Source organism: Myxine glutinosa, chromosome 12 (genome assembly GCF_964187855.1).
Source record: "Myxine glutinosa chromosome 12, kmMyxGlut1.1, whole genome shotgun sequence".
NCBI classification, from domain to species: domain Eukaryota; kingdom Metazoa; phylum Chordata; class Myxini; order Myxiniformes; family Myxinidae; genus Myxine; species Myxine glutinosa.
The window spans coordinates 21,583,970-21,607,885 of NC_136272.1; the positions used below are offsets into that span (position 1 = coordinate 21,583,970).

Genomic DNA, 23,916 nt, shown 5'->3' on the forward strand with positions numbered 1-23,916 from the left:
ATATCGTGTTCACAAACAAACAAACACACAGTGGTGAAAACATAACCTCCATTCACATTCGGTGGCGGAGGTAATAAAAATTCGATATGGGCGTTCAGGTGAAGCACAACTACGTAACCATTGGAGTCACTGTATCAAATGTGCATCTGTTGTGTTGCGTTTCTCGATCCAAATCATGGAGATCGATCGTGTGTTGACTCGTGATGCACATCTCAGTGCAAATGGTGGATTCTACATTTCTATTTGAATGTTACAACAACATATGTAGGCTGGCAGGATGGCCTAGAAGTATGCACACTCACCTCTGAGCAGTCTAGCTTGTGTTCCAAATCCTGACCCAGCTATAAACTGTCATCCTGGTGTTCCATCAATGAGTTTGCCGTCCCTCAGATGGACGTCAAACTTGGCGTCCCCTCTTCCAGCATTAGTTGGCACGTGTTAAAGATCCCAAGATGTCCTTGATGATGTGTAGGTGAGCTTTTGTCGACACCTTAAATAAATTGCAAATCCCTACCCCAAACTACAGAGGGCATTGCAACATACTATATATATACTGAAACGCAAAAGAAACTTACCACCTTTGAAACCTTTAAATATCAACAATAACACTGCGTGTAGTAAATGTGTGAACTTATTTGTGGACAATAGTGTCCTCACTGTCAGACAAAACGGTCACGGATGGTCACTTGAACCTTCAATGGTCACTTCATAGCACAGCTGTTGAACAGCCGTTTTGACTGTCAGTGATTAGCCAAGGGGTACGGGATGATTTTAATGAGCTGCACGTGATGTCTTGATATTGGCTTTAAAAAGGCCAGTGCAAAATGGGCATTTTGACCGAAAAATTTGACCATTTTGACCAACTTCAAAGAGAGCGAAAACGCAAAAGAAACTTATCACTTGTTTGAAATGTAATAAAATTGTAACAGTTCAAAATAAAACAAACCAACAATTGCTAATTGAAACATTGGCATTTTATTGATGACGTGTCAAGTTTTTGACCAAGATACACCATCTCATCAGTTTGTTCTACAGTACAGAACAGCACAGGGTGCAATGTCAGTCCCCTTTCAATAGCGTGTGTGGCCACCATTGTTTTGGATACAGGCAGTGGATCGTCGGCGTATACTGCCTACCAGTCTTTGGATGGATTGCTGCTGGATTCTGTCCCACTCAGTCCTCAATGTCTGAAGCAGCTCTGCCCGTGTCCTGGCCCTGCCAACTACGCGTCTCCCAAGCTCATCCCACAGGTGCTCTATGGGATTCAGGTCAGGGGAGAGCGCAGGCCACTGCATGGTGTTGATGTTCTCGCCTTGGAGAAATGCAGTGGTAAAGCGAGCAGCATGGGGACGAGCGTTGTCATGCTGAAAGGTTCTCAGTTCTGTGTGGTCTAGCAGGAATGGCAGCAGATGAGGTCGCAGGATGTTATCCACATACCGCTGGGCGTTAAGATTCCCATCCACAACCACCAGTGGCGTCCTGTACCGGCCTGATATGGCGGCCCACACCATCACACTTGGGCCACCCCACCTGTTGGCTTGACGCACGCAACAATCGGCATATCGCTCGCCAGTTCTTCTCCAGACACGCTCACGCCCATCAGGACTGTCCACACAGAACCTTGACTCATCGCTGAAAGCGACCTCGTTCCACTGCACCAAGGTCCACCGCTGATGCTGCTGGCACCATCTCTTTCGGCTGCGGCGATGGGCAGCCGTCATCACGGGGCCTCTGTATGGTCTTCTGGCAGTCAGACCATAGTCATGCAGTCGTCTTCGTGCAGTATCATTGGAGATCCGTGGGTTTGCACGCCCCGGAGTTTCTGCCGCAGTGCGGGATGCTGGACGGAATCGATCCCGTAGGTGACTTCGGACCATCTGCCTGTCCTGCCTTGCAGTGGTGACTCTTGGCCTCCCTGATGGAGGTCTGTCATCTGCAGAGTTGTGGAGGGTGTCTCTGACCACCAGGGCCGATATCGTCTGGTGTGAACAGCCAAGGCGACGTGCCACCTCACGGTAGCTCAGTCCGCCTTGCAGCATGCCCAGGGCACGCTGCCGTTGATCCCTTGACAATCGTGGCATGTTGATTGAAATGCCCATTTTGCACTGGCCTTTTTAAAGCCAATATCAAGACATCACGTGCAGCTCATTAAAATCATCCCGTACCCCTTGGCTAATCACTGAGAGTCAAAACGGCTGTTCAACAGCTGTGCTATGAAGTGACCATTGAAGGTTCAAGTGACCATCCGTGACCATTTTGTCTGACAGTGAGGACACTATTGTCCACAAATAAGTTCACACATTTACTACACGCAGTGTTATTGTTGATATTTAAAGGTTTCAAAGGGGGTAAGTTTCTTTTGCGTTTTCGGTCTTTTTGAAGTTGGTCAAAATGGTCAAATTTTTCGGTCAAAATGCCCATTTTGCACTGGCCTTTTTAAAGCCAATATCAAGACATCACGTGCAGCTCATTAAAATCATCCCGTACCCCTTGCCTAATCACTGACAGTCAAAACGGCTGTTCAACAGCTGTGCTATGAAGTGACCATTGAAGGTTCAAGTGACCATCCGTGACCGTTTTGTCTGACAGTGAGGACACTATTGTCCACAAATAAGTTCACACATTTACTACACGCAGTGTTATTGTTGATATTTAAAGGTTTCAAAGGGGGTAAGTTTCTTTTGCGTTTCAGTATATATATGTATATAAGCAAAGATTTGCGGTTGGGAGTAAATCCAAATGACTCCATGGTAAGATCTCCAACCTTTAATTGATCAATGACTCAACGTTTCGATTAACAACATGTGACAAAGCCACACGCCTCCGTTAATCTTCCTCAAGAGTGAAAAAATCATCTCAACATCCCCTTATATGCAAAGTGGGCGGGGTATATGCAAAATGGGGTGGGCAAAGCTGGACAGCCAATTAAACCGTATCACACCGCTCTCGTGAACGGAGACGTTACTGACCAAATTCAAAAATGAACCGCATATTAACGACTCAAAACAATCCTGTAAGCAATGCTGGATTATAACTCAAGTGTTTAGAACATCAGGAACAATCATTACATTTAATTAAAAGTTAAACTTGTAAATAATGAAATTGTAAATTAAATTAAAACTGTAAATATATTAAAGCAAATTTTTTTTTAAGATAAAATAAAATTGCCATAATATCAAGATCATCACATGTGGCCCTATGCGGTAAAGGGGAATGCAGGATGGATGGGGGGTAATAAAAATGGGAGGGGGAACCGGAGGGGGGGGCGGAAGCGGAGGGGGGGTTTGGAGGGGTGGTTTGGGGGGAGGGGGGGAGGTGGAGGGGGAAAATTGTCCGACTAAAAAGGTTGTGTGACATTATGTGGACTCGTTGTTCAAAGTATGGAATGCCTGCTTCGTTTACACAAGAGTGGATCAAACGCTAGCGGTAATACATAAACACATATTTACCACATAATATGTCACACAAGGTTTTTATTCGGACAATTTGCCCCCTCCACCTCGCCCCCCCCAAACCACCCCTCTCCCAACCCCCCCCCCCCCCGCTCCGCTTCCGCCCCCCTCCGGTTCACCCCCCCATTTTTATCCCCCCCTATTATCCCCCATCCATCCCGCAATCCTCTTTACCGCATAGGGCCACATGTGATGATCTTGATAATATGGCAATTTTATTTTATCTTAAAATTTTTTTGCTTTAATGTATTTACAGTTTTAATTTAATTTACAATTTAATTATTTACAAGTTTAACTTTTAATTAAATGTAATGATTGTTCCTGTCGTTCTAAACACTTGAGTTATAATCCAGCATTGCTTACAGGATTGTTTTGAGCCATTAATATGCAGTTGATTTTTTGAATTTGGTCAGTAACGTCTCCGTTCACGAGAGCGGTGTGATACGGTTTAATTGGCTGTCCAGCTTTGACCACCCCACTTTGCATATACCCCGCCCACTTTGCATATAAGGGGATGTTGAGATGATTTTGTCACTCTTGAGGAAGATTAACGGAGGCGTGTGGCTTTGTCACATGTTGTTAATCGAAACGTTGAGTCATTGTTTGTTCAATTAAAGGTTGGAGATCTTACCATGGAGTCATATATGTATTATGTATATTGAAGGAACTGCGCTCCAACGCGAGTCGAAAGAATTGACGCGACCAAAGACGGAATTCGTCCGAGTTGCTTTATTGAAACAAAACAGCTCAGGTATTCTGACAAGCCCGTTTTTCAGGCAGCAATATATATACACATTTATGTCGGGAAGTTTGCCCGGCAAAAGCTATACCGGGCATGCCCGGGTGTGAAGGGCGAGCCTTGGAAAGGCGAGTCTGGACCTGCCCGGGCGTGTTTGGCTGCGGCCTGGCAAGTCGAGGCTGGGCGTGCCCGGGCGCTCTGGGCGAGCCCTGGAAAGGCGATAGCGGGCATGCCCGGACGCTCTGGGCGAGCCCTGGAAAGGCGATAGCGGGCATGCCCGGACGCTCTGGGCGAGCCCTGGAAAGGCGATAGCGGGCATGCCCGGACGCTCTGGGCGAGCCCTGAAAAGGTGATAGCGGGCATGCCCGGACGCTCTGGGCGAGCCCTGGAAAGGCGAGAGCGGGCATGCCCGGGAAAGACGAGACCGGGCGTGCCCGGGAGGTTCGGGCGTGCCCGGGAACAGTGAGTCCGGGCATGCCCGGGAGAGGCGCGTCTGGCCGTGTTCTGGCCGGTGCAAGGCGATTGTGTGCATCCAGCGGTAACCGCTACACAATATATATATATATATACATATATATATATATATCTGCATAGGTAGGTGCTTCGACTGTCGTGATAGGGAACCTCACCTGTAATAAGTTCTGTATAGGCGGGTTGTCTGAGTAAGCTGCGTATCTGTGTCCCCGCCATGAGGGGGCAGGGCTTGGTAACTAGAATTAGGGCATAAAGATATAATTCCATTGTATGTCTTCCCCTCTGTGATCATTCCAGTGTCCCGTATGGCAACGCACCCATAGACATTAGCTAGGCCCATTAGCGCACCACACATTAAATAATTCCCTCCGCCACATTGACTGACCGGAAGAACCAAGGAAGCCAGTTCGGGGAACCGCCGATGGGGCCGCAGCCAGCGACATCACCACAAAACACACATCGAGCAGGCAGGCTGAGGCCATGCCCACCTCACGATAGATTGACACCAAGGGTTTGATGGGCGGATCACATGAATGGTAAGAAGGGACTCGTGGATTGGTGAAAGGCCCAGATGACGTCAGAGCCACCCGGATAAGATACTTGGAGTGGCGGACATTTTGTCTCTTTGGTCTGGACTTTGGTGGTGAATGGTTGTGTGCCGACATCTTCTGACGTCCTCTCGTTTTGGCTTCCTTCCTGCCTGGACCTCCCTTCTGCCCCTTGCCTTCCTCTCAGTTAGACCTGCCCCTCTCCTTCTTGGACCTCCTGCCTGCCCCGAGTTCCCTTTGCGATCCGCAAATTGCCTGCTTTACGACGGATGTTCGGGAAACGTGGGAGCGCCGTCGATTCTCCTCCCTAGCGTTCACGCACGAGCGAGGCTTGCCGCTGGAGCCTGCGAGACTGGGGCGAGCGAGTGGCTCAGTGGCCTGGCAGTGTGTGAAGGGGCCCTTATCGAGGCCGAGTGGACAAGGGCGCGCCGAGGCCTCCTTCGCGCCAACCGGAGCGTGGTCGGACGACGTGCCCGGACGTGACGATCCCCGACATCACATCCAGACAGATAAGATGCACCACGCAGAACATAACAAAACGTTTATTTTCATATCCTCCCCATCTGTACGTGTTTGAAGTCTGTGTGTAAGAGCGCTCACTAGGGGGTTTAGTTTTTATCATCGTGTTTCCTTGTCCTGATAATTATTGTAAATAAACCCTTTTATTATTTTCTTTTCTATTCTAAATCCCGTGTTCGTTTGAGTTAATTTCCACAGGGTGAAGACGCTGGCGCGCGCGGACCGTGAGGTAAATCTCGCCGCTTCTTTTCTTTCTTCCTCCTTGCATAGAAATCCGCCATTGATCCGAACGTCTCAAGTAAGCTTGATTGCTATCCGTGATTTTCCGGTATTAACCGAGGGGAATCACGCGACAATATGTACATATATATAATATATATACAGTCACATGGAAAAGTAAGTACACCGCATGTAAAGTTTTGACTTTTTCAACATATTTCAACATACAGCTATTTGATCTTCATTTCAACAATATTGATAGATAAAGGTGATACAATATAACAAATATCATGAAACATTTACATTTTGTAGTGTAGTAGAAATGGTTGTCTGCGACGTAAGGGTGAAAGGTGCGAGGAGAGCTCGGCGGGTGAAGTACCAACCGAGAATGAAGGTGTGGAGGTTGAAAGAGGTGACAGTAAGGGAGGCATTAAAAGAGAGGCTGAGTAGGGTCGAGGATGATGTGGTTGAGCTTGAAAGTGGTTGGATGTCAATGAAAGCCTGTCTGTTGGGAGCCGTTGGTGAGGTATGTGGATGGACAAAAGGACCACCGAGGCACTCGGAAACATGGTGGTGGGATGATGAAGTTGGAAAGAGGATTGACGAGAAGAGGAAGAAGTTCAAGGAGTGGCAGAAGGCGAAGGGTACGGGAGCAGAAACAGCAGAGCATGAAAGTTATAAGGCAGCCAGGAAGGCTGCAAAGAAAGAGGTAGCAAAGGCGCAGGAGGCATGTAGGAAAATGTTCGTAGAACGCTTGGATTCGGAAGAGGGTCAGAAAGCAGTATTCAGGATTGCAAAGCAGATAGCGAAAGAGAGGTGTGATGTGATGGGGGTGAGTTGCTTGAAGGATGAAGTGGGACAAATCGTTGTCGACCCAGATGGAATGAAAGGAAGATGGAAAAGATATATGGAAATGCTGTTGAATACAGAGAATGAATGGGATGGCAACATAGAGAGTAACCCTGTTTTAGGACCGGCAGAGAAGATAACTGAGAAGGAGGTTGAGGAAGCGATAAAAGCAATGAAGGGTAGAAAAGCGGGAGGGCCGACGGGAGTTGTGGGAGATATGTTGAAGGCAGCAGGAAGTTGGGGTGTGAAGAGAATGACAGAGATCTGTAATCTGGTGGTGAAAGAAGGCCGCATTCCAGTGACTTGGGATCTGAGTACCCTCATCCCTCTATACAAGGGGAAAGGTGACCCTCTGGAGTGTGGCTCGTACCGAGCGATAAAGTTATTGGAGCATGGAATGAAGGTGTTGGAAAGGGTGTTGGAGAGGAGGATAAGGAAGAAAGTGAAGATCGACGAAATGCAGTTTGGATTCATGCCAGGAAGAGGAACGACAGACGCGCTTTTCATTGTGAGGCAGTTGCAGGAGAAGTACATGGAGAAGAGGAAGAAGTTGTTTCTTGGGTTTGTTGATCTGGAGAAAGCATTCGATAGGGTACCACGCAAAGTATTGACATGGGCATTGAGGAAGTTAGGAGTGGAGGAATGGTTGATCAGAGTTGTGATGGCAATGTACAAAAGAGCGCGCACAGCTGTAAGGACGAAGGACGGGAACAGTGGTGAGTTTGAGGTGAAGGTGGGAATGCATCAGGGGTCGGTACTAAGTCCACTACTATTTGTAGCTGTGATGGAGGTGCTGGCTCAGAACGTAAAGGAGGGTTTACCATGGGAGTTGTTGTATGCAGATGATCTGGTGTTGATTGCGGAAAGTATGGATGGACTGAAGGAAAAGATGAACACGTGGAAGGAATGTATGGAGACAAAAGGTCTGAAGGTGAATATCGGAAAGACGAAGGTGATGGCAAGTGGTAAAGCATGTGGTGAGGTGGAAAGAACTGGGAAGTGGCCCTGTGCTGTGTGTAGGAAGGGTGTCGGAGTGAACTCCATTCAATGTACAATGTGCGCTGAGTGGGTTCATCAAAAATGTAGTGGTCTGAGAGGGTCATTAACCAGTGTGGCAGCTACATTCAAATGTAAGGTGTGCACAGAGGGAGCTGCAGATGGAGGAAATGTTGAGTTGGATCTTGGAGACGGCGTGAAGCTGGAAGGTGTGAAAACATTTTGCTACCTCGGAGACATGCTGAATGGAGAAGGTGGATCAGACTCGGCAACGGTTGCTCGAGTGAGATGTGCATGGAAGAAGTTTCGGGAACTGGGTGGCGTGCTGATGATGAGGGGAGTGTCGTTGAAGCTGAAGGGAAAGGTGTATGCTGCATGTGTGAGAAGTGTTATGATTTATGGGAGCGAGACATGGGTAATGAACGTAGAGCAGCAACGAAGGTTGGAAAGGGTGGAAATGCAAATGGTTCGGTGGATGTGTGGAGTATCGTTGAGAGAGAGGAAGACAAATGATGAATTGCGAAAGATGATGGGAATAGAGCCTGTGATTGATGCTGTGAAGAGGAACAGGTTGAGATGGTTTGGTCATGTGTTGAGGAAGGATGAAAGTGACTGGTTGAGAAGAGTGATGGAAATGAATGTAGAAGGAAGCAGAGGACGGGGAAGACCGAAAAAGACTTGGCTAAAGATGGTGGAAGAAGAAATGCGGGCAAGGGGGTTAACAAGGAGAGATGCAGAAAATAGGGCAAAATGGAGAAGATTGTCATGGGGACCGCAAGGCTAACCCCCGCTCTAGCAGGGAAAATGGCCTTTAAAATGCATGTTGTATTTACATTTTGTAGTCCATTGTATAATTTAAATAAACATAAATGCAAATTTCGCATGTGGAAAAAGTAAGTATACCCCATGAAATGTTTAAAAAAAATCTTTTTAACATATGTGGACATATCAATATTTGATCTTCATTTAAACAGTATCTATAGATAAAGGTGATCTAATTGAACAAAAAACAATGGAAAATTGACTTTGCAATAATTTATTCAACAAAAAATTAACAGAGATGCCATTTCCTTCTGTGGAAAAAGTAAGTACACCCTTGGCTCTAATAGGTGGTATTGCCCCCTTTGGCAGAAACAACCTCAAGTAGGCGTTTCTTATAACTGTCTACCAGTCTCTGACATCGACTGGGAGAAATTTTTGTCCACTCCTCCATGCAGAATTCTTTCAGGTGTGCGATGTTTGAGGGGTTTCTTGCATGCACAGCTCGTTTCAAATCCCCCCACAACATCTCGATGGGATTTAGACCCGGGTTGACTTGGCCATTCCAGAACCCTCCATTTCTTTCTTTTCAGCCATTCCTTGGTGGATTTACTGGTATGTTTAGGGTCATTGTCATGTTGCAAGGTCCACCTTCGGTTGAGCTTCAACTTGCCGACAGATGGCCTCACATTATTCTCAAGCACCCTCTGATACAATGAAGAATTCATAGTGGATTCTATGATGCTGAGCTGCCCAGGCCCTGATGCAGCAAAGCTGCCCCAAACCATAATATTTCCACCACCATTCTTTACAGTTGGTATCAGGTTCTTGTGGTCAAATGCTGTCTTTGGTTTTCGCCAAACATATCTGCTGGTACTGTGGCCAAATAGTGTCAGATGTGTCAGGTTTCAAGTGTCAGAGAAAAGGGTCTGAATACTTATGTAAATGTGATATTTCAGGTTTTTCTTTTTAATAAATTTGCAAAACTTTCTAAAATCCTGTTTTCTCTTTGTCATTATGGGGTGTTGAGTGTAGATTGATGAGGGAAAAAATGAATTTAAACGATTTCAGCATAAGGCTGCAACTTAACAAAATGTGAAAAAGTGAAGGGGTCTGAATACTTTCTGAATGCACTGTATATACACATTAGATATGATGTTATGGACGACACTTCCGGATAACTCTACCAGGAGGGCATGTCTCGAGAGACCATGGGCACTGTTTGCAAACCTCAACTCAAGCCAGATCTTTGCGCCCAGAGTCGGTTCACCATGTCAGTGAGTTAAATGTGACAAATGGGGAACCGTGCCAGAAAATGCGCGGCGGTTGATTCATTGGCCGAGCAAATCAACACCAAGTGCCTCATTACGTAGGCCACCATTACAATTGTGAACTCGGATCAATCGCCCCCGGGAACACTATTTCCGACAAACCCCAAGCTGAATAAATCAGGACAATAATCAACACTTTCATTCATTTATTACAGACAGGCAATGAAGAGAAAGAGCGGGAAATGTCGGGAGGAATGATGAGGAGAAATCAAACGAGAGAAAATGGTGGGAGAAATTCAAATGCAAATAAATGGCAGGACAAATCTTTATCTCAGAAAATGCTGAGAGAAATCATACACAGTATTGCAAGCAATTCCAAATATGTATAAAGCACATACAAAACAAATGCACATTTTCATTACGACTTTGTGAACATTATCGCACGACAAAACTTGTAACATTCAACTTAGCACCTGTAAATGAAACATGGATCTGGACAGGACACAGTTAGGTTTTGGGATGAGGGAAAGAAGCGAATAGAGATTGAGGGTAGAGAAAGAGTTGGGACTTTTGTCGTGCCCCTTCAGAGACCCATATTTGAGGCTACTGATCTGCTTCTCAGCAGTTCAAGTTTGGTTCCCCTTGTGGCCTCACCTACCCTCCGGCCTCACGCACTCCCACCCGTGTAGCTTTGGAACATCCGTTCCGTTGAGAACAGCTTCTCGGAGTTGTTTGTGGGTACATACTCTGTCCAGGGTGCTGAAAGCTGGGTGCCGGGTTCATGTGTATGTCAGCAGAAGCCGTGGACAAGTCGTAAAGAAAGAAGGAAAAGTGTTGACGGTACGTGTGGAGATGGTTGTAGAAAAGAGAAAAAGTGAGGTGCGAATGGAACCAAAACAAGCAAACTCCGTTCTGCAGATTCGAACTGTGAGTGGCAAACCTCGCGGGGGCTCTTTTATACTCCAGTAGCCCCTGGGGCTCGAGTAAATTTGCTTCAGGACTTGATGTCTCTGCCCCGATCGCCCCATGACTGTGTCCATGTGAGGTAATTGCTTGACCGAGTGACTTCTGAGTGGTCTGTGAGCATCTGTTGTGTTGAAGTGAAAGAAAAAGTGATTTGTGTAAAGGAAAGATACAGAAAATCAGAGACATAGAAAAGGGGAACTGGGGGATGTGGAAGGTGTGATGATGCCATATTGTGCTATCCTGTATTAGCTGTTAAGACTGTCTCTGGTAATACAGCTTTGAGCAACTCTGTAGCCCTCATGTGAAGCTTAGTTTTGCCACAAAGGTATTTGATAACTTTTGTTTCGCATTCATTTGCGATGAAAACACGTCGAAATGTTTGTTTGTTTATAGTTAGTTTTGGTTTGAATTTCCTGTAACTCGTAATTAATTAATCGTGTTCTGCTCCACGTGTGCGGCCTTGTACCCCCATCGGTGTTTGTTAACTTAAGTCCCCTACATCGTGTTTTGCTTGGCCCTTAGTTTTTTCCCTTCTACCCCGAACATAATACTCTTTGTCTAACGTTTTAAATCCCCCCCCCCCCCCAAAAACAAACAAAAAAAATAACCAAAAACATTTATTTTCCTTTCTCCACGTGTGCTGCTGTCTCATCCTGTACTTTCTGTCCAGGTGTGCTGTTCACCCCGCCCCCATTATCTCCTTGCCATCCACCTTTTGCCCTGTTCACGTGACTCGTGGTGGTCCCTCTCGGCTCTCCCCCCGTTGGTATTTTGTGCACATAAGATTGTTCACGGTTCTGTTCAAATATTATTTAAATATGTTTAAACTTTCCCCTTCAGTGTTTTATTCAGTGGTATATTACAACACGCTGTTTTTCTTCCTATTTAAAAGGCTTTTTTCAATTTCCTCTCCAACTCATTCCATGTCAAAAAAAAGAAATTCAATCTCTTATACGTCTCCCTCACTACATGGTCTAAATTCACATTCATTCCACCACTCCTCCATCGTTCTGAATCGGATTGCTAACTTGAAAATGACAACAAACCCAATTTGTTATCAATGTTCGTCTTTCATTAATCATCCACTTTCTAAACTCCCCTCTTGCCCCTCCCCTCCAAATCCCCCCCCCTTGCACCTACACTCCTAAACTCCCCCCTTGCCCCTCCACTCCTAAACTCCCCCCTTGCCCCTCCACTCCTGAACTCCCCCCTTGCCCTTCCCCTCCTAAACTCCCCCCTTGCCCCTCCCCTCCAAATCCCCCCCCTGCCCCTACACTCCTAAACTCCCCCCTTGCCCCTCCACTCTTAAACTCCCCCCTTGCCCCTCCCCTCCGAAACTCCCCCCTCACTCCTCCCCTTCAAAACTCCCCCCCAACCAATCCCATTCAAATCTCCCCCCATACCATTTCTCTCCAATTCTCCCTGCTCCCCCTCCTCCTCAAAGCTGCCTCCTCCCCACTTCGTCTCCCTTCTATCTCATACCTCCACCCCCCCCCCAACCTTCTACTTTCCTCTGCCCCCCCTCAAACAACTCCTCACTGTGCCTCATCCCTTCACCATCAAACCTTTCATCCACCTCATCCTTCCCTTTCTTGGAACTCTTCTGTAATCTCTGACACACTATCAACTGCTCTCCCTACCTCCCCCTCTCATCCTTCATCTTACCCCACTCCTCCCCTCCCCTGTCCTGTACCCGATGCTCCCCCTCTCTCTTCATTAACGGTATGGACCTCAAACATCCGGGGCCTTCGCTCAAACCTGACTGATCTCTCCATACAGGTTGCTTCTGACAATCCAGACTTGATCTGCTTAACAGAGACTTTCCTCCTTCAAGATGTCTCTGATTGCTTAATATCTCTTCCTGGTTACTCCCTCCTCCGGTATGATAGACCTGAGCCTCGTCCTGGTGGTGGGGTGGCTATCTTTATCAAAAACTCTCTTCCTCACTCTCCTTGCACTGCCCTCTCTCCTCCTCACTCCCAGGAGTACCTCTGGCTACGGCTTCCTCTCCGCTCCCACCTTTTGTTCATATGTGTTCTGTACCATCCTCCAAACAGTGATGACTCCATTTACATTTCACTGTCTGACAACATGGACCAACTTCTATCCATTCATCCCAACTCTCTCTTCCTCATATGTGGTGACTTCAACTGTCATCATGCCAGCTGGTTGGGTGTGGGTTCCTCTCTCACCAGCCATGGCACCTCAGCAAAGGACTTCTGTGACTCACTGGGATTGACACAATCTGTCAATTTCCTGACCCGGATCTCAGCCAATGGAGTATCTTCTCTTCTAGACTTGGTTATGACAAACTTCCCTGCTAATGTCTGCTGCTCTTCTTCTGCTCCAATCGGTTCTTCTGATCATGTGCTTGTCAAAGTGGACATCTCTCTGGCCATTCTCAGGGAGCCTCCTCAGTGTCGACGAGTCTGGCATTTCACTCAGGCCGACTGGGATGGTCTTCAAGCAGCCATCAATCGTCTGGATTGGTCTCCCATCTCCACTGCCTCTGACATCAATTCTTCCTGGGAATTCTTCCAAAGCAAACTGCTCTCTCTCATGTACAGATTTATCCCATCTCATCTTCAGTTGTCTTACCCTTCCTCCCATCCATGGTACACTGAATCTTGTGGTGAGGCAGTTGCCCTGAAACAACTTGCCTTTGCCTCTTGGAAGGCTAATCCAACTGAAGGCAATCTCAGTTCCTTCCACCAAGCTCGGAACAAGTGTGTGTCGACCCTCAGGAGTGCCAGGAAGCACTAACTCTCCACACTCAAGAATGAACTCTCAAACCTGTCTCCTTCCTCCAAATCCTGGTGGCGTCTGGTCAAATCCGTTTCTGGTGTTTGTTCCCACTCCATCCCCTCCCTTACCTCAAATGGCCACACAGTTGACATCGCACGTGACAAAGCCGAATTCCTCAACTCTGTGTTTGCCTCAGAATCTTTAGTCCCAAACCCATCCCTCTCTGTTCCCACCATTCCCAGTCGAACCAAACTGCTCCTGGACTCTGTGTCCCTCTCTCCTGACAAGGTGGAGGAGTTTTTGTCTAACCTCGACTCTGATTCTGCAACTGGACCAGACGGCATCAGCCCACGGATCCTAAAATCCTGCTCTGCCGCTCTATCTCACCCTCTCTCTGTTCTTTTCACCCTATCTTTTGCTCAAGGTCATCTGCCAGCATCCTGGAAATCAGCAAACATTACCGCTTTACACAAAAAGGTGCAAAAACAGATCCTTGCAATTACAGACCAATCAGCCTGTTCCCAATTATCAGCAAAGTCATGGAATCCATCATTGCTTCGGACATGAAATCTTTCCTCTTCTCCAATGGCTTGATCTCTGATCATCAATTTGGTTTCAGACCAGGTCACTCTACTCTGGACATGCTGCTTCTGCTGTCTCAACAATGGATGGAGGTCCTCAATGCCAAACAGGAAATCAGAGCTGTCTCCCTTGACATATCACGTGCCTTCGATACGGTCTGGCACACAGCTCTGCTCACCAAACTCTCCTCCTATGGTATCCATGGAAATCTCCATGCATGGCTTGCGGACTTCCTCTCTGGTCGTAGTCAACGTGTGGCCCTGAATGGATTTCTCTCATCTCCCCTTCCTGTTCAGGCTGGAGTTCCCCAAGGCAGTGTTCTGGGCCCTGTGCTTTTTCTGGTCTTTATCAATGATCTCTCTGACTCTCTGGAAAATCCTCTCTATCTCTTTGCTGATGACTCCACTCTCTGCCGCTCCATTACTCTTCCCTCAGATCAGCAGTCTGCAGCCTCCTCACTCTCTGAAGACCTGGACAAAATCACAGACTGGTCAAACAAGTGGAACATGTCTTTCAATCCTGACAAATCTCACACTCTTTCTATGTCTCTCCGAAAAGATCGACTGGACAACCCTCCCATCTACTTTCTCAACAATCCTCTCCAAGAAGTTCTGTCGCTCAAGCTTTTGGGTCTCACTATCTGCCATGATCTTTCTTGGGAAAACCACATTTCCAAGCTGGCCTCCAAAGCCAGTCGCCGACTGGGCATCCTCCGTCGTGCGAAGTCCTTCCTAGGCACACCTGAGCTCCTCACCACATACAAGGCTTTCATCCGCAGCTAAATGGAATACTGTTCTCCCCTATGGGCCGGTGCTCCTGCCTCACACCTAGCTCGGCTTCACGCTGTTGAAACCAAAGCTTTCAGAATCATTGGAATCTCCCACGATGAAGCTATCTCTGAGGGCCTTTCACTCACTCACCGCAGGCAGGTAGGTGGTCTTTCTGTCTTCTACCGACTCCTCTCTGGCCTTGCACCCCCAGCTCTCTCTGTGCTCTGTCCCCCAAATATTCCTAAAGGTCGCACAAGATCTGCCAGCAACCATCTGATGGTTAAACTGCCGAAATCTCGGCTCTCTGCTCACTTTCACTCTTTCATTCCTCTTTTCTCCCGCCTCTGGAACAAACTCCCACACTCCCTTCAATCCCACTCCTCCCTCCAGGTCTTTAAAACATCTGTTCACCACCATCTCTTATCTTCCCCCATCCAAAATCTTGATCTTTTCTACCCCCACGAATTCACCCCAGATCCACCTTGTTTGAAATTCCAACTTCTTTCCTGGAAGTCCTGGCAGTGTCCATATGTTTTATACCTCTCCCACCCCCCCCCCCTTCCCATGCCTCCCCTCCCCAAAGCCCTCTCCCTCCCACAGATCTCTCGATGTCTCCATGTCTCTTGGTCCCTGCTCTCAAATGTTGTGTTTGTGTCCTTCCCCCTCTCTCCCCATCTTGTCTACCGCTCCCGATGTTATATGTTTTATGTGTCGGTTTGTCTTTCTGTGTGATTAATGTTCGCTCTTTCACGAGCCTCGATCTTGTATACAAAAAAAGAAAATAAATGTTTTTGGCCAAATTGGCATTGAGTTTGTACTTGTATTGTACAGGGTGTTGCAAAAAGACCTGGACAACTTTAGTTGGTAATATGTTTAGTACCACAAATGATACAACGATACCCTTTCTTTTATATCTGGGGTGGGGAACCTCCGGCCTCCGGGCCGTATACGGCCCGCGAGACCGTTTGATCCGGCCTGCGAGGCAATTCATCTATCTATAATTCCAGTAATCTCTCCTTTTCAAGGTTTTAAATTAATCGGACAAAGGGTAACCAAGTTATGGCCAAAAACGATTCAACCAATCAGAGAGGAGCGAGCTTTCACGTGTTGTAACAGTCAACGAATGCCGAACGTGGCGAGCAGACGCTGCCTGACGGCACATTTGAGAACTTATTCATTTATTTGACGTTGGCAAAATATGTTGGCGCAAACAGAATAATTGCCATCAAATTAAAACTAATTTGCGATTAATCGTAACTGCGATATGCGACCTTCCGGACAGTCAAGTGAGTTCCGGACAGTCGTAACTGTGATATGCGACCTTCCGGACAGTCAAGTGATCGCGTGATCTCATGTCATCATTTCATTCAGTATATGCAAACATGGCGACTAACAAGAAAAGAAAGGTAGATGCGGAATGTCGCGCTTTCCAAGAGAAATGGGCAAACGATTATTTCTTTGTGGAAGTAAAAGGCAAGCCAGTATGTCTAGTTTGTCGGGAAGCGCTCGCGGTGATGAAAAAGGCCAACCTCGAGCGTCATTACAGCTCGAAACATGCTAAACTGGACGAGTTGAAAGGACAAATGCGCTTGGATAAAGTTAACGTTCTTCGGCGGAGTTTTGGTGCTCAACAAGCAGTCTTCATAAGACCACAATCTGACCGAGACAACACTACGCATGCTAGTTTTGTGGTGAGTGAGCTAATCACTAAGAAGCTGATGCCGCATTCAGAAGGAGAATTTGTGAAGGAGTGCCTTGTTGCCGCTGTGGAGCTGCTCGCACCGGACAAAGTAAAATTGTTCCAAAGTGTGAGTTTGTCTCGAAGAACTGTCTCAGATCGGATTACTGACATGGCACAAGATATTGAGAAAACACTGAAGGACACCGCAAGAGATTTCCAGTTTTTCTCTCTGGCCTGCGATGAGACAACGGACATAACAAACACCGCCCAACTAGCCATTTTTGTGCGGGGGATTACAGCTGAGTTTGATACGAGGGAGGAGTTGCTGTCTTTGCAAGCCATGCATGGCACCACCAAAGGTGAGGATTTGTTTGACCAAGTTGTTTTGGCTATGAACAAATTCGAACTGCAGTTTGACAAGTTAAGTGGCCTGGCCACGGGTGGAGCCCCAGCCATGGTTGGCGCGCAAAAGGGATTGACTGCATTGTTCAAAAAAGAAATGAGTCGTCTCAGTCTCGATCCAAGTGAGTTAGTTGTATGCCACTGTATCATACACCAAGAGAATCTGTGTGCACAGTCCCTGAAGCTCAACAATGTGATGACAACTGTCGTTTCCACCATAAACGTCATCAAAAGCAGAGGGCTGAACAGCCGCCAGTTCAAGGAGCTACTGAGTGAACTAGAGTCAGAGTACGGAGATCTGGTTTACCACTGTGAGGTGCGGTGGCTGAGTCGTGGAAATATGCTCACACGGTTTTACTCACTGAGAGAAGAAGTGAAACAGTTCATGGAGATGAAGGGGAAACCTGTCATGGAACTCAGTGATAGCAAGTGGCTGTGTGATTTGGGCTTCATGGTGGACATTACCAAGTACCTATCAGAGCTGAACGTCAAGCTCCAGGGTCCCAACCAGCTTCTCAGCTCTCTGCAATCACATGTGAAATCATTTGAAGCTAAACTAAAGCTGTGGCAAGTGCAACTGGAAAGGGGAAACACTATCCACTTTCCCACTCTGCAAGAACAAAAGCCTGCTGTGACATCTGAATATGCTGCTGAGTGTGCAAAACTCCTCCAGGCATTTGGAGAGAGGTTCCAGGACATGAAAAGTAAACAAAGGCAACTGAACATATTTGCCACGCCGTTTAATGTGGAACCAGCTGATGTGCCTGACAACCTACAACACGAAATAATTAAGCTGCAAAGCAATGACGAGCTCAAAGCTAGGTACAACAATCTCCCTTTGCTCGAGTTCTACAAACTGTATGTACGTGCTGAGGATTTTCCCATTCTGAGGAGACATGCACTGAAGTTTGCATCACTGTTTGGGACGACCTACAGCTGTGAGCAGTTCTTTTCAAAACTGACTCTTGCAAAGACTCGGTTCCGCTCAAGACTGACTGACCCAAACCTGCAAAACCAGCTGTGAGTAGCATCATCATCACTACCACCTGACACCAAACGCCTCGCCAAAGAGAAACAGTTCCAGCCATCGCATTAGGCGAGTCCGATATATGTATTCAATAATTTAGCATGGCCCTCGAAGGATGTTCTAAAAATCGAAATGGCCCTTGACAGGAAAAAGGTTCCCCAACCCTGTTTTATATGATACAGAACCTCAAAGTTTTCTTCATTTTCGCGTCTGTTGGTTTAATGTAAAAGAAAATGGCGACTACACAAGAGGAAGATCAGTGCGTCGAATGGTTCATCTGGTCGAGATCAGACATGCGAGTTCAGCGTAATTTCCATACAAGGTATTGAAGGAATCCCCCATCGTGGATGAGTATCATAGAGTGGTACAAAATTTTGCATAAACGGCTAAAGATTTATTCCTATAAGGTGCAGATCTGCAGGAACTCAAACCAAATGACGGACCCAAACACAAGGCGTTTACCTTGGAAATGCTCAATCGTATAGAGGATGACGAAGATTACCTGAAAAAGGTCATGTTCACAGACGAAGCTTGCTTTCATGTATCGGGGAAGGTCAACCAGCACAAAGTGAGGATCTGGGGTTCTGAAAACCCCCACGTGGTCAATGAGCACATATGCGACAGTCCAAAGGTCAATGTGTGGGGTGGTCTTCTCCATGACTGCTTGGTGGGTCCGTTTTTCTTTACGGAGGACACAGTGACCTCAACAATTTACATGAACAAGTTGGAAGGATTCACCTACCCACAGACTGAAGACCTGCAACCTCGTATCATTTTTCAACAGGACGTTGCTCCCCCTCGTTGGGCCTTAGTCGTTCGAGCCATTCTGAATTAATTATTTCCAGGTCGCTGGATTGGCAGAGACGGACCAATCACCTGGCTCCCCCAATCCTTAATATTTTTCTTTGGGGGTTTGTCAAAGATGTTGTCTACAACACCAAGGTGGCAAACCTGCAGGATCTTCGTTGTCGGATCACAGCTACATGCGCACTGGTGGACACAACACATGTTCAGCCGAATATTAGTCAGGTTCACGATGTTAACAAATATAATTTCGTTCAACATTTTGGTAGATTAGCAAAACTATACATTTTTGGAATATTCAGAGCATGAGGAATCCAAAAATTAATGTTTACATTTGCGTAGACACCTTTGCGAAAATGACACTCAGGACAGTGATGAAGATAGTCAGGTTCACTATGTTAACAAATATAATTTCGTTCAAAATTTTGGGATTAGCAAACCCGTACATTTTTGGAATCTTCAGAGCATGGAGAATCTGAAGATCAATGTTGGCATTTGCACAGACACCTGCATGGCCGCCATTTTGGATTTTGAAAATGGTCGCCATAAAATACATATTTTGCGCGATCTCGGCTTCTAGTCAACCTAGAGACTTAATTAAATATGCTAATCCTATGTTTTCTAGGTCAAGGAATCCAATAAAGGCCTCAAAATAGTGCTCAGGATTATAGAAAAGCAACAAACAAAGGTAATTGAAAACCATTGTCTTTATATTTGTGATATTGTGGCGGACACAAAAGCCCACTGGCGTGGTGACATCATTCCGCGCACCAAGTGGGCGGTGGCCACGCCCGAGGGGTAGGCGTGGCCTCATGATATACACCGGGCGCCCAGCCCGGAGCGGGGCAGTGTTACAGTGAGCTCCTGAAATAAAGACGCTTATAAGTTACCGCTTGTCCGCTTCCTCCTTGCTCGCAAGCAGCGCGCGTAACGCCGCGCTTTAATATAACTGTATTACATAATACATGATATTGCAAGTCCTTTGAAGTTATAGGTTGTTATAGGAAGTTATAGGTAGTATCAGATTGAACTATAAGTCCTATACACAGGATCTACGAGGTCTATACCGTTCAGGAATATGCTTTTACAGATCTTCATCACTGTCCTGAGTGTCATTTTCGCAAAGGTGTCTACGCAAATGCAAACATTAATTTTTGGATTCCTCATGCTCTGAATATTCCAGAAATGTATAGTTTTGCTAATCTACCAAAATTTTGAACGAAAAAACATAGTGAACCTGACTATATGGGAAGAACTCATGTACCACCTTGATGCATAAAAAGCTTTGAGTTTCTGTATCATATAAACCAAAAGACATCGTTGTATCATTTGTGGTTCTACATATATTAACAACAATAGTCATCCGGGTCTTTTTGGGACACCCCGTACTTTATCACATATGGTGTCAGAACTCACTTTTAAAGTTGATTTCCCCGACATGTCTTCCACAGGTGGCAACATGAACAACTGCATCAAAGTAGACAACGACACGCTGGCTTGGCTGGAAGGACCCATGTCGCAAACGCTGCTGCCAGTCCTGTACATCACCACCATGTGCATCAGCGTTCCCACCAGCATCGTGGCACTCCTCGTCGTGGCTTTCCAAACACGGAAATATCAACCATCGACCATACTCATGATTAACCTCGCAATCGTCGACCTGCTCTTCCTCGCCACGCTCCCACTCTCCATCTCCTACCATTTCACGCAAAACAACTGGAAATACCCAAGAGCCCTCTGCCACATTACAGTAACGGCACGCTTCCTAAACGTCCATTGCTCGACTTTCTTCCTCACCAGCATCTCGCTGGACCGCTTCGCCACCATTGTGTTCCCAGTGCGCACACTTTCTTGGAGGAATTGCTTTTACAGCAGCATCGTCACCGCTACCGGCTGGGTTCTCATGATCTTGGCCACCGTGCCCTTTAATACAGCCCAGCTTGTCTTGTGCGTTCATGGGCGAGAAAAGTTCTTCTACACCTGCTTCGATGTGTTCCGTATCGCCGATGGCAGGTTTTTGCTCAATTACAGCATTTTTCTCATTACCATATTGTTCTTCCTGCCGTTCACCATCATGATGGTGTGTTACGTATCAATTCTGCATTCCGTTCTGCGCTTGAACACCTGGGCCAAGTTACGCAGACACCAAAAAGCTGCTGCAAAGTTCTCCATCATGATGCTCATTGCGCTCACCTTCGTCTTAGTTCCCTGCAATGTCGTTCTCCTTGCCCATTTAATCCACCTCAAAGTGCACAAATACAGTCCTTTATATGGCTACTACAACCTCTGTGTCGCCATCTCAAGTATAAATACCTGCATCGACACGTTTGTCTTTTACTTTGTTTCACCACCGTTTCGTACGAAAGTTAATCGCCTGTTGTTTTGCTGCCCCAGCATCCCCTCCAATGATAACTCACAAAGGCGTAACGAAGATTCCTCCAGAGGAACTCAAAATAATTAACTCGATTATTTGTGCGCATGAACACAAAAATGTCCAAGATATCTCGAAATATAAACAGCAGCAACAACTAGAAAGAATCTGAAAATGCTGAAAAATAAATAATCAGCTTCTAGATTTTCATTGATGAACCAATTCTGTGAGGCAATATTCTAATTCTTAAAATTTCAGCTCAATCGGGTGAATATTGGTGATTTTACGCAACCTTTATCTTTGACCTTTTCATCTAAAAATAAAAAGAATCGGCTTATAGCTTTTGATTGGCGAGCCAATTCAGTGACCCAATTTTCAAATTCTTTAAATTTCAGGTCAATCGGATGAAAATTGACGATTTTAGGTGATGCCGACCTTTGACCTTTTGACCAAATTATTAATTTACCTTTTCCATATTCTCATAATAAAGCTTTGGTGAAAATTTTATGACAAAACTCAAATAGAAAATTTAAATTTCAAAGCAATTGGATGAAAATTGACGATTTTAGGTGATGCTGATCTTTGACCTTTTGACCAAATTATTAATTTGCTTTTTCCATATTCTCATAATAAAGCTTTGGTGAAAATTTGATGACAAAACTCAAATAGAAAATTAAAATTTCAGAGCAATTGGATGAAAATTGATGATTTAGGTGATGCTGACCTTTGACCTTTTGACCAAATTATTAATTTGCCTTTTCCATATTCTCATAATAAAGCTTTGGTGAAAATTTTATGACAAAACTCAAATAGAAAATTAAAATTTCAGATCAATCGGATGAAAATTGATGATTTTGGGTGATGCTGACCTTTAACCTTTTGACCTTTTGACCAAATTATTAATATGCCTTTTTATTATCATCATAAAGCTTTGGTGAAAATTTGATGACAAAACTCAAATAGTAAATTTAAATTTCAGGTCAATTGAATGAAAATTTATATTATGTGATGCTGACCTTTTGACCTTTTGACCAAATTATCAATTTGCCTTCTCCGTTTTCTCATAATAAAGCTTTGGTGAAAATTTGATGACAAAACTCAAATAGTAAATTTAAATTTCAGATCAATTGGATGAAAATTGATGATTTTATGTGACGCTGACCTTTGACCTTTTGACCAAATTATTAATATGCCTTTTTATTATCATCATAAAGCTTTGGTGAAAATTTGATGATAATAGCTCAAATGGCAAAAAGTTATGGCCCGGACACACATATAGACAGACACACAGAAGTGATTACAAAGCCCCGTCTCTTGATGTGCAAAGGACGGGTTAACAAACAATGACAATGTTGGAAGACGTTTCAAGAACTTGTGCACATCACTTACTTGCAGCATGTACATTTCTATACAGCATGTAATTGAAATGGAACACTGATATATGTGTTTACAAATATTTTAAGATAAAACTATGAATGGGTTGACCTGTGTAGCATTCCCATCTGAACTTCTGATTCCTATAGGGCTGGGTAATACAAGTTCAAACCCCAATACAGTACCGGTATATACAGTATATATATAGATATAATATATTTATACTATAGGTCTATCTGTATGTCTACTAATGTCCTTATAACTACTGTTAAAGTACACTGGTGTCTATCAAAGGGACGGAGGTCATGTTTAACAAATTTACTGGAGTTCTATCAAGTAGTTTCTCATTTGATGGATGAGTGAAGGCCAATCTTTTGAACCTATAACGCCAATCTTTTAAACCTATAAGGCCAATTTTATATAAATTCAACTTTTTCATCAACAAAAATATATTGTTGTGTAAATGGCTTCTAGTGCTTAAGATATAATATTAGTTTAGAAATAGTTATTCCCTACGTACATGTTTTTTGACGTATTTTTTTGTATACATGGTCGAGGTTCGTGGAAGAGCTAGTACTAGTACGCTGAATAAATCAGGACCAAACAGGAAAAAAAAGGAAAAGCAGGGAGAGGGCGAAACACCCACAGTAGACCCAAAGGCCAAGACAGAGGAGGTGGACAAACAATTGTTGTAGGGAGGAATGGGGCGACGTAGGGGCAGGAGAGGATGCATAGAGTGGACAACATGCATACAGAAGTTAACTCTCAGAAGGGAAACCGGAAATTTGGAAGGATAGGGATTGGGGTGAGGTGTGGGGGTTAACGGGGATATAAAATATCATGGTTTTGGATGAGGAATGATCTGAGATGGTGGTGAACAGCTGTCTTGAAGATCTGGAGGGAAGGGTGAGATTGAAGGAGACATGAAAGTTGATTCTACAGGCGGGAAGAAAGAGGAACAAATGAGTGGAAGTGAGCAGTGATCCTGGATTTAGGTAGTTGTACCAGAAGAGGGTTGATGGTGGACTGTGTGAGTCCTGTAGAAACCTGGGGGGGGGGGGGGTACAAAGCACGGATAGGGCACAGGTTGCAAGACCAGAGAAGAGGTGATAGAAGACAGAGACCGCAGAGATGTCTGCAATGGCGAAGTGATAAGCCCACTGGTTCAGCTTCAATGCGGGAGATTCCAATGGTCTTGAAGGCCTTGGTTTATATTGCAATAAGCTGAGCAAGATATGAGGCAGGGGAGCCAGGCCAGAGGTGAGAGCAGTACTCCATCAAGCTGCGGATGAAGGCTTTGTCAGTGGATTGAAGGTCAGGTGTGTTCCACCTGAATATTCCAAACATATTCCAAGTGTTCCAAGAGGG

The 23,916-nt window shown here is 45.5% G+C and overlaps 1 protein-coding gene and 1 pseudogene across 3 annotated transcripts in view; both read left to right on the plus strand.

The window, feature by feature from the left end:
- LOC137438126 (S-geranylgeranyl-glutathione receptor P2RY8-like) overlaps positions 1-23,156 on the plus strand; it is an 87,202-nt gene extending 64,046 nt beyond the window's left edge. Inside the window, exons 1-2 of one of the 3 annotated variants that reach the window (XM_078766559.1) lie at positions 10,695-10,753; positions 20,255-23,143. In XM_078766559.1, coding sequence (XP_078622685.1) covers positions 20,263-21,264 — 1,002 coding nt within the window. In that variant the 5' untranslated portion in view covers positions 10,695-10,753; positions 20,255-20,262 and the 3' untranslated portion in view covers positions 21,265-23,143. Of the gene's footprint in view, positions 1-10,694; positions 10,754-20,254 lie in introns of those variants that run through there. The other 2 variants (XM_068133092.2, XM_068133091.2) reach the window with 2 other exon arrangements.
- LOC144888501 (general transcription factor II-I repeat domain-containing protein 2A pseudogene) lies at positions 16,135-18,036 on the plus strand (annotated as a pseudogene).
- Positions 23,157-23,916: the final 760 nt, after the last annotated feature.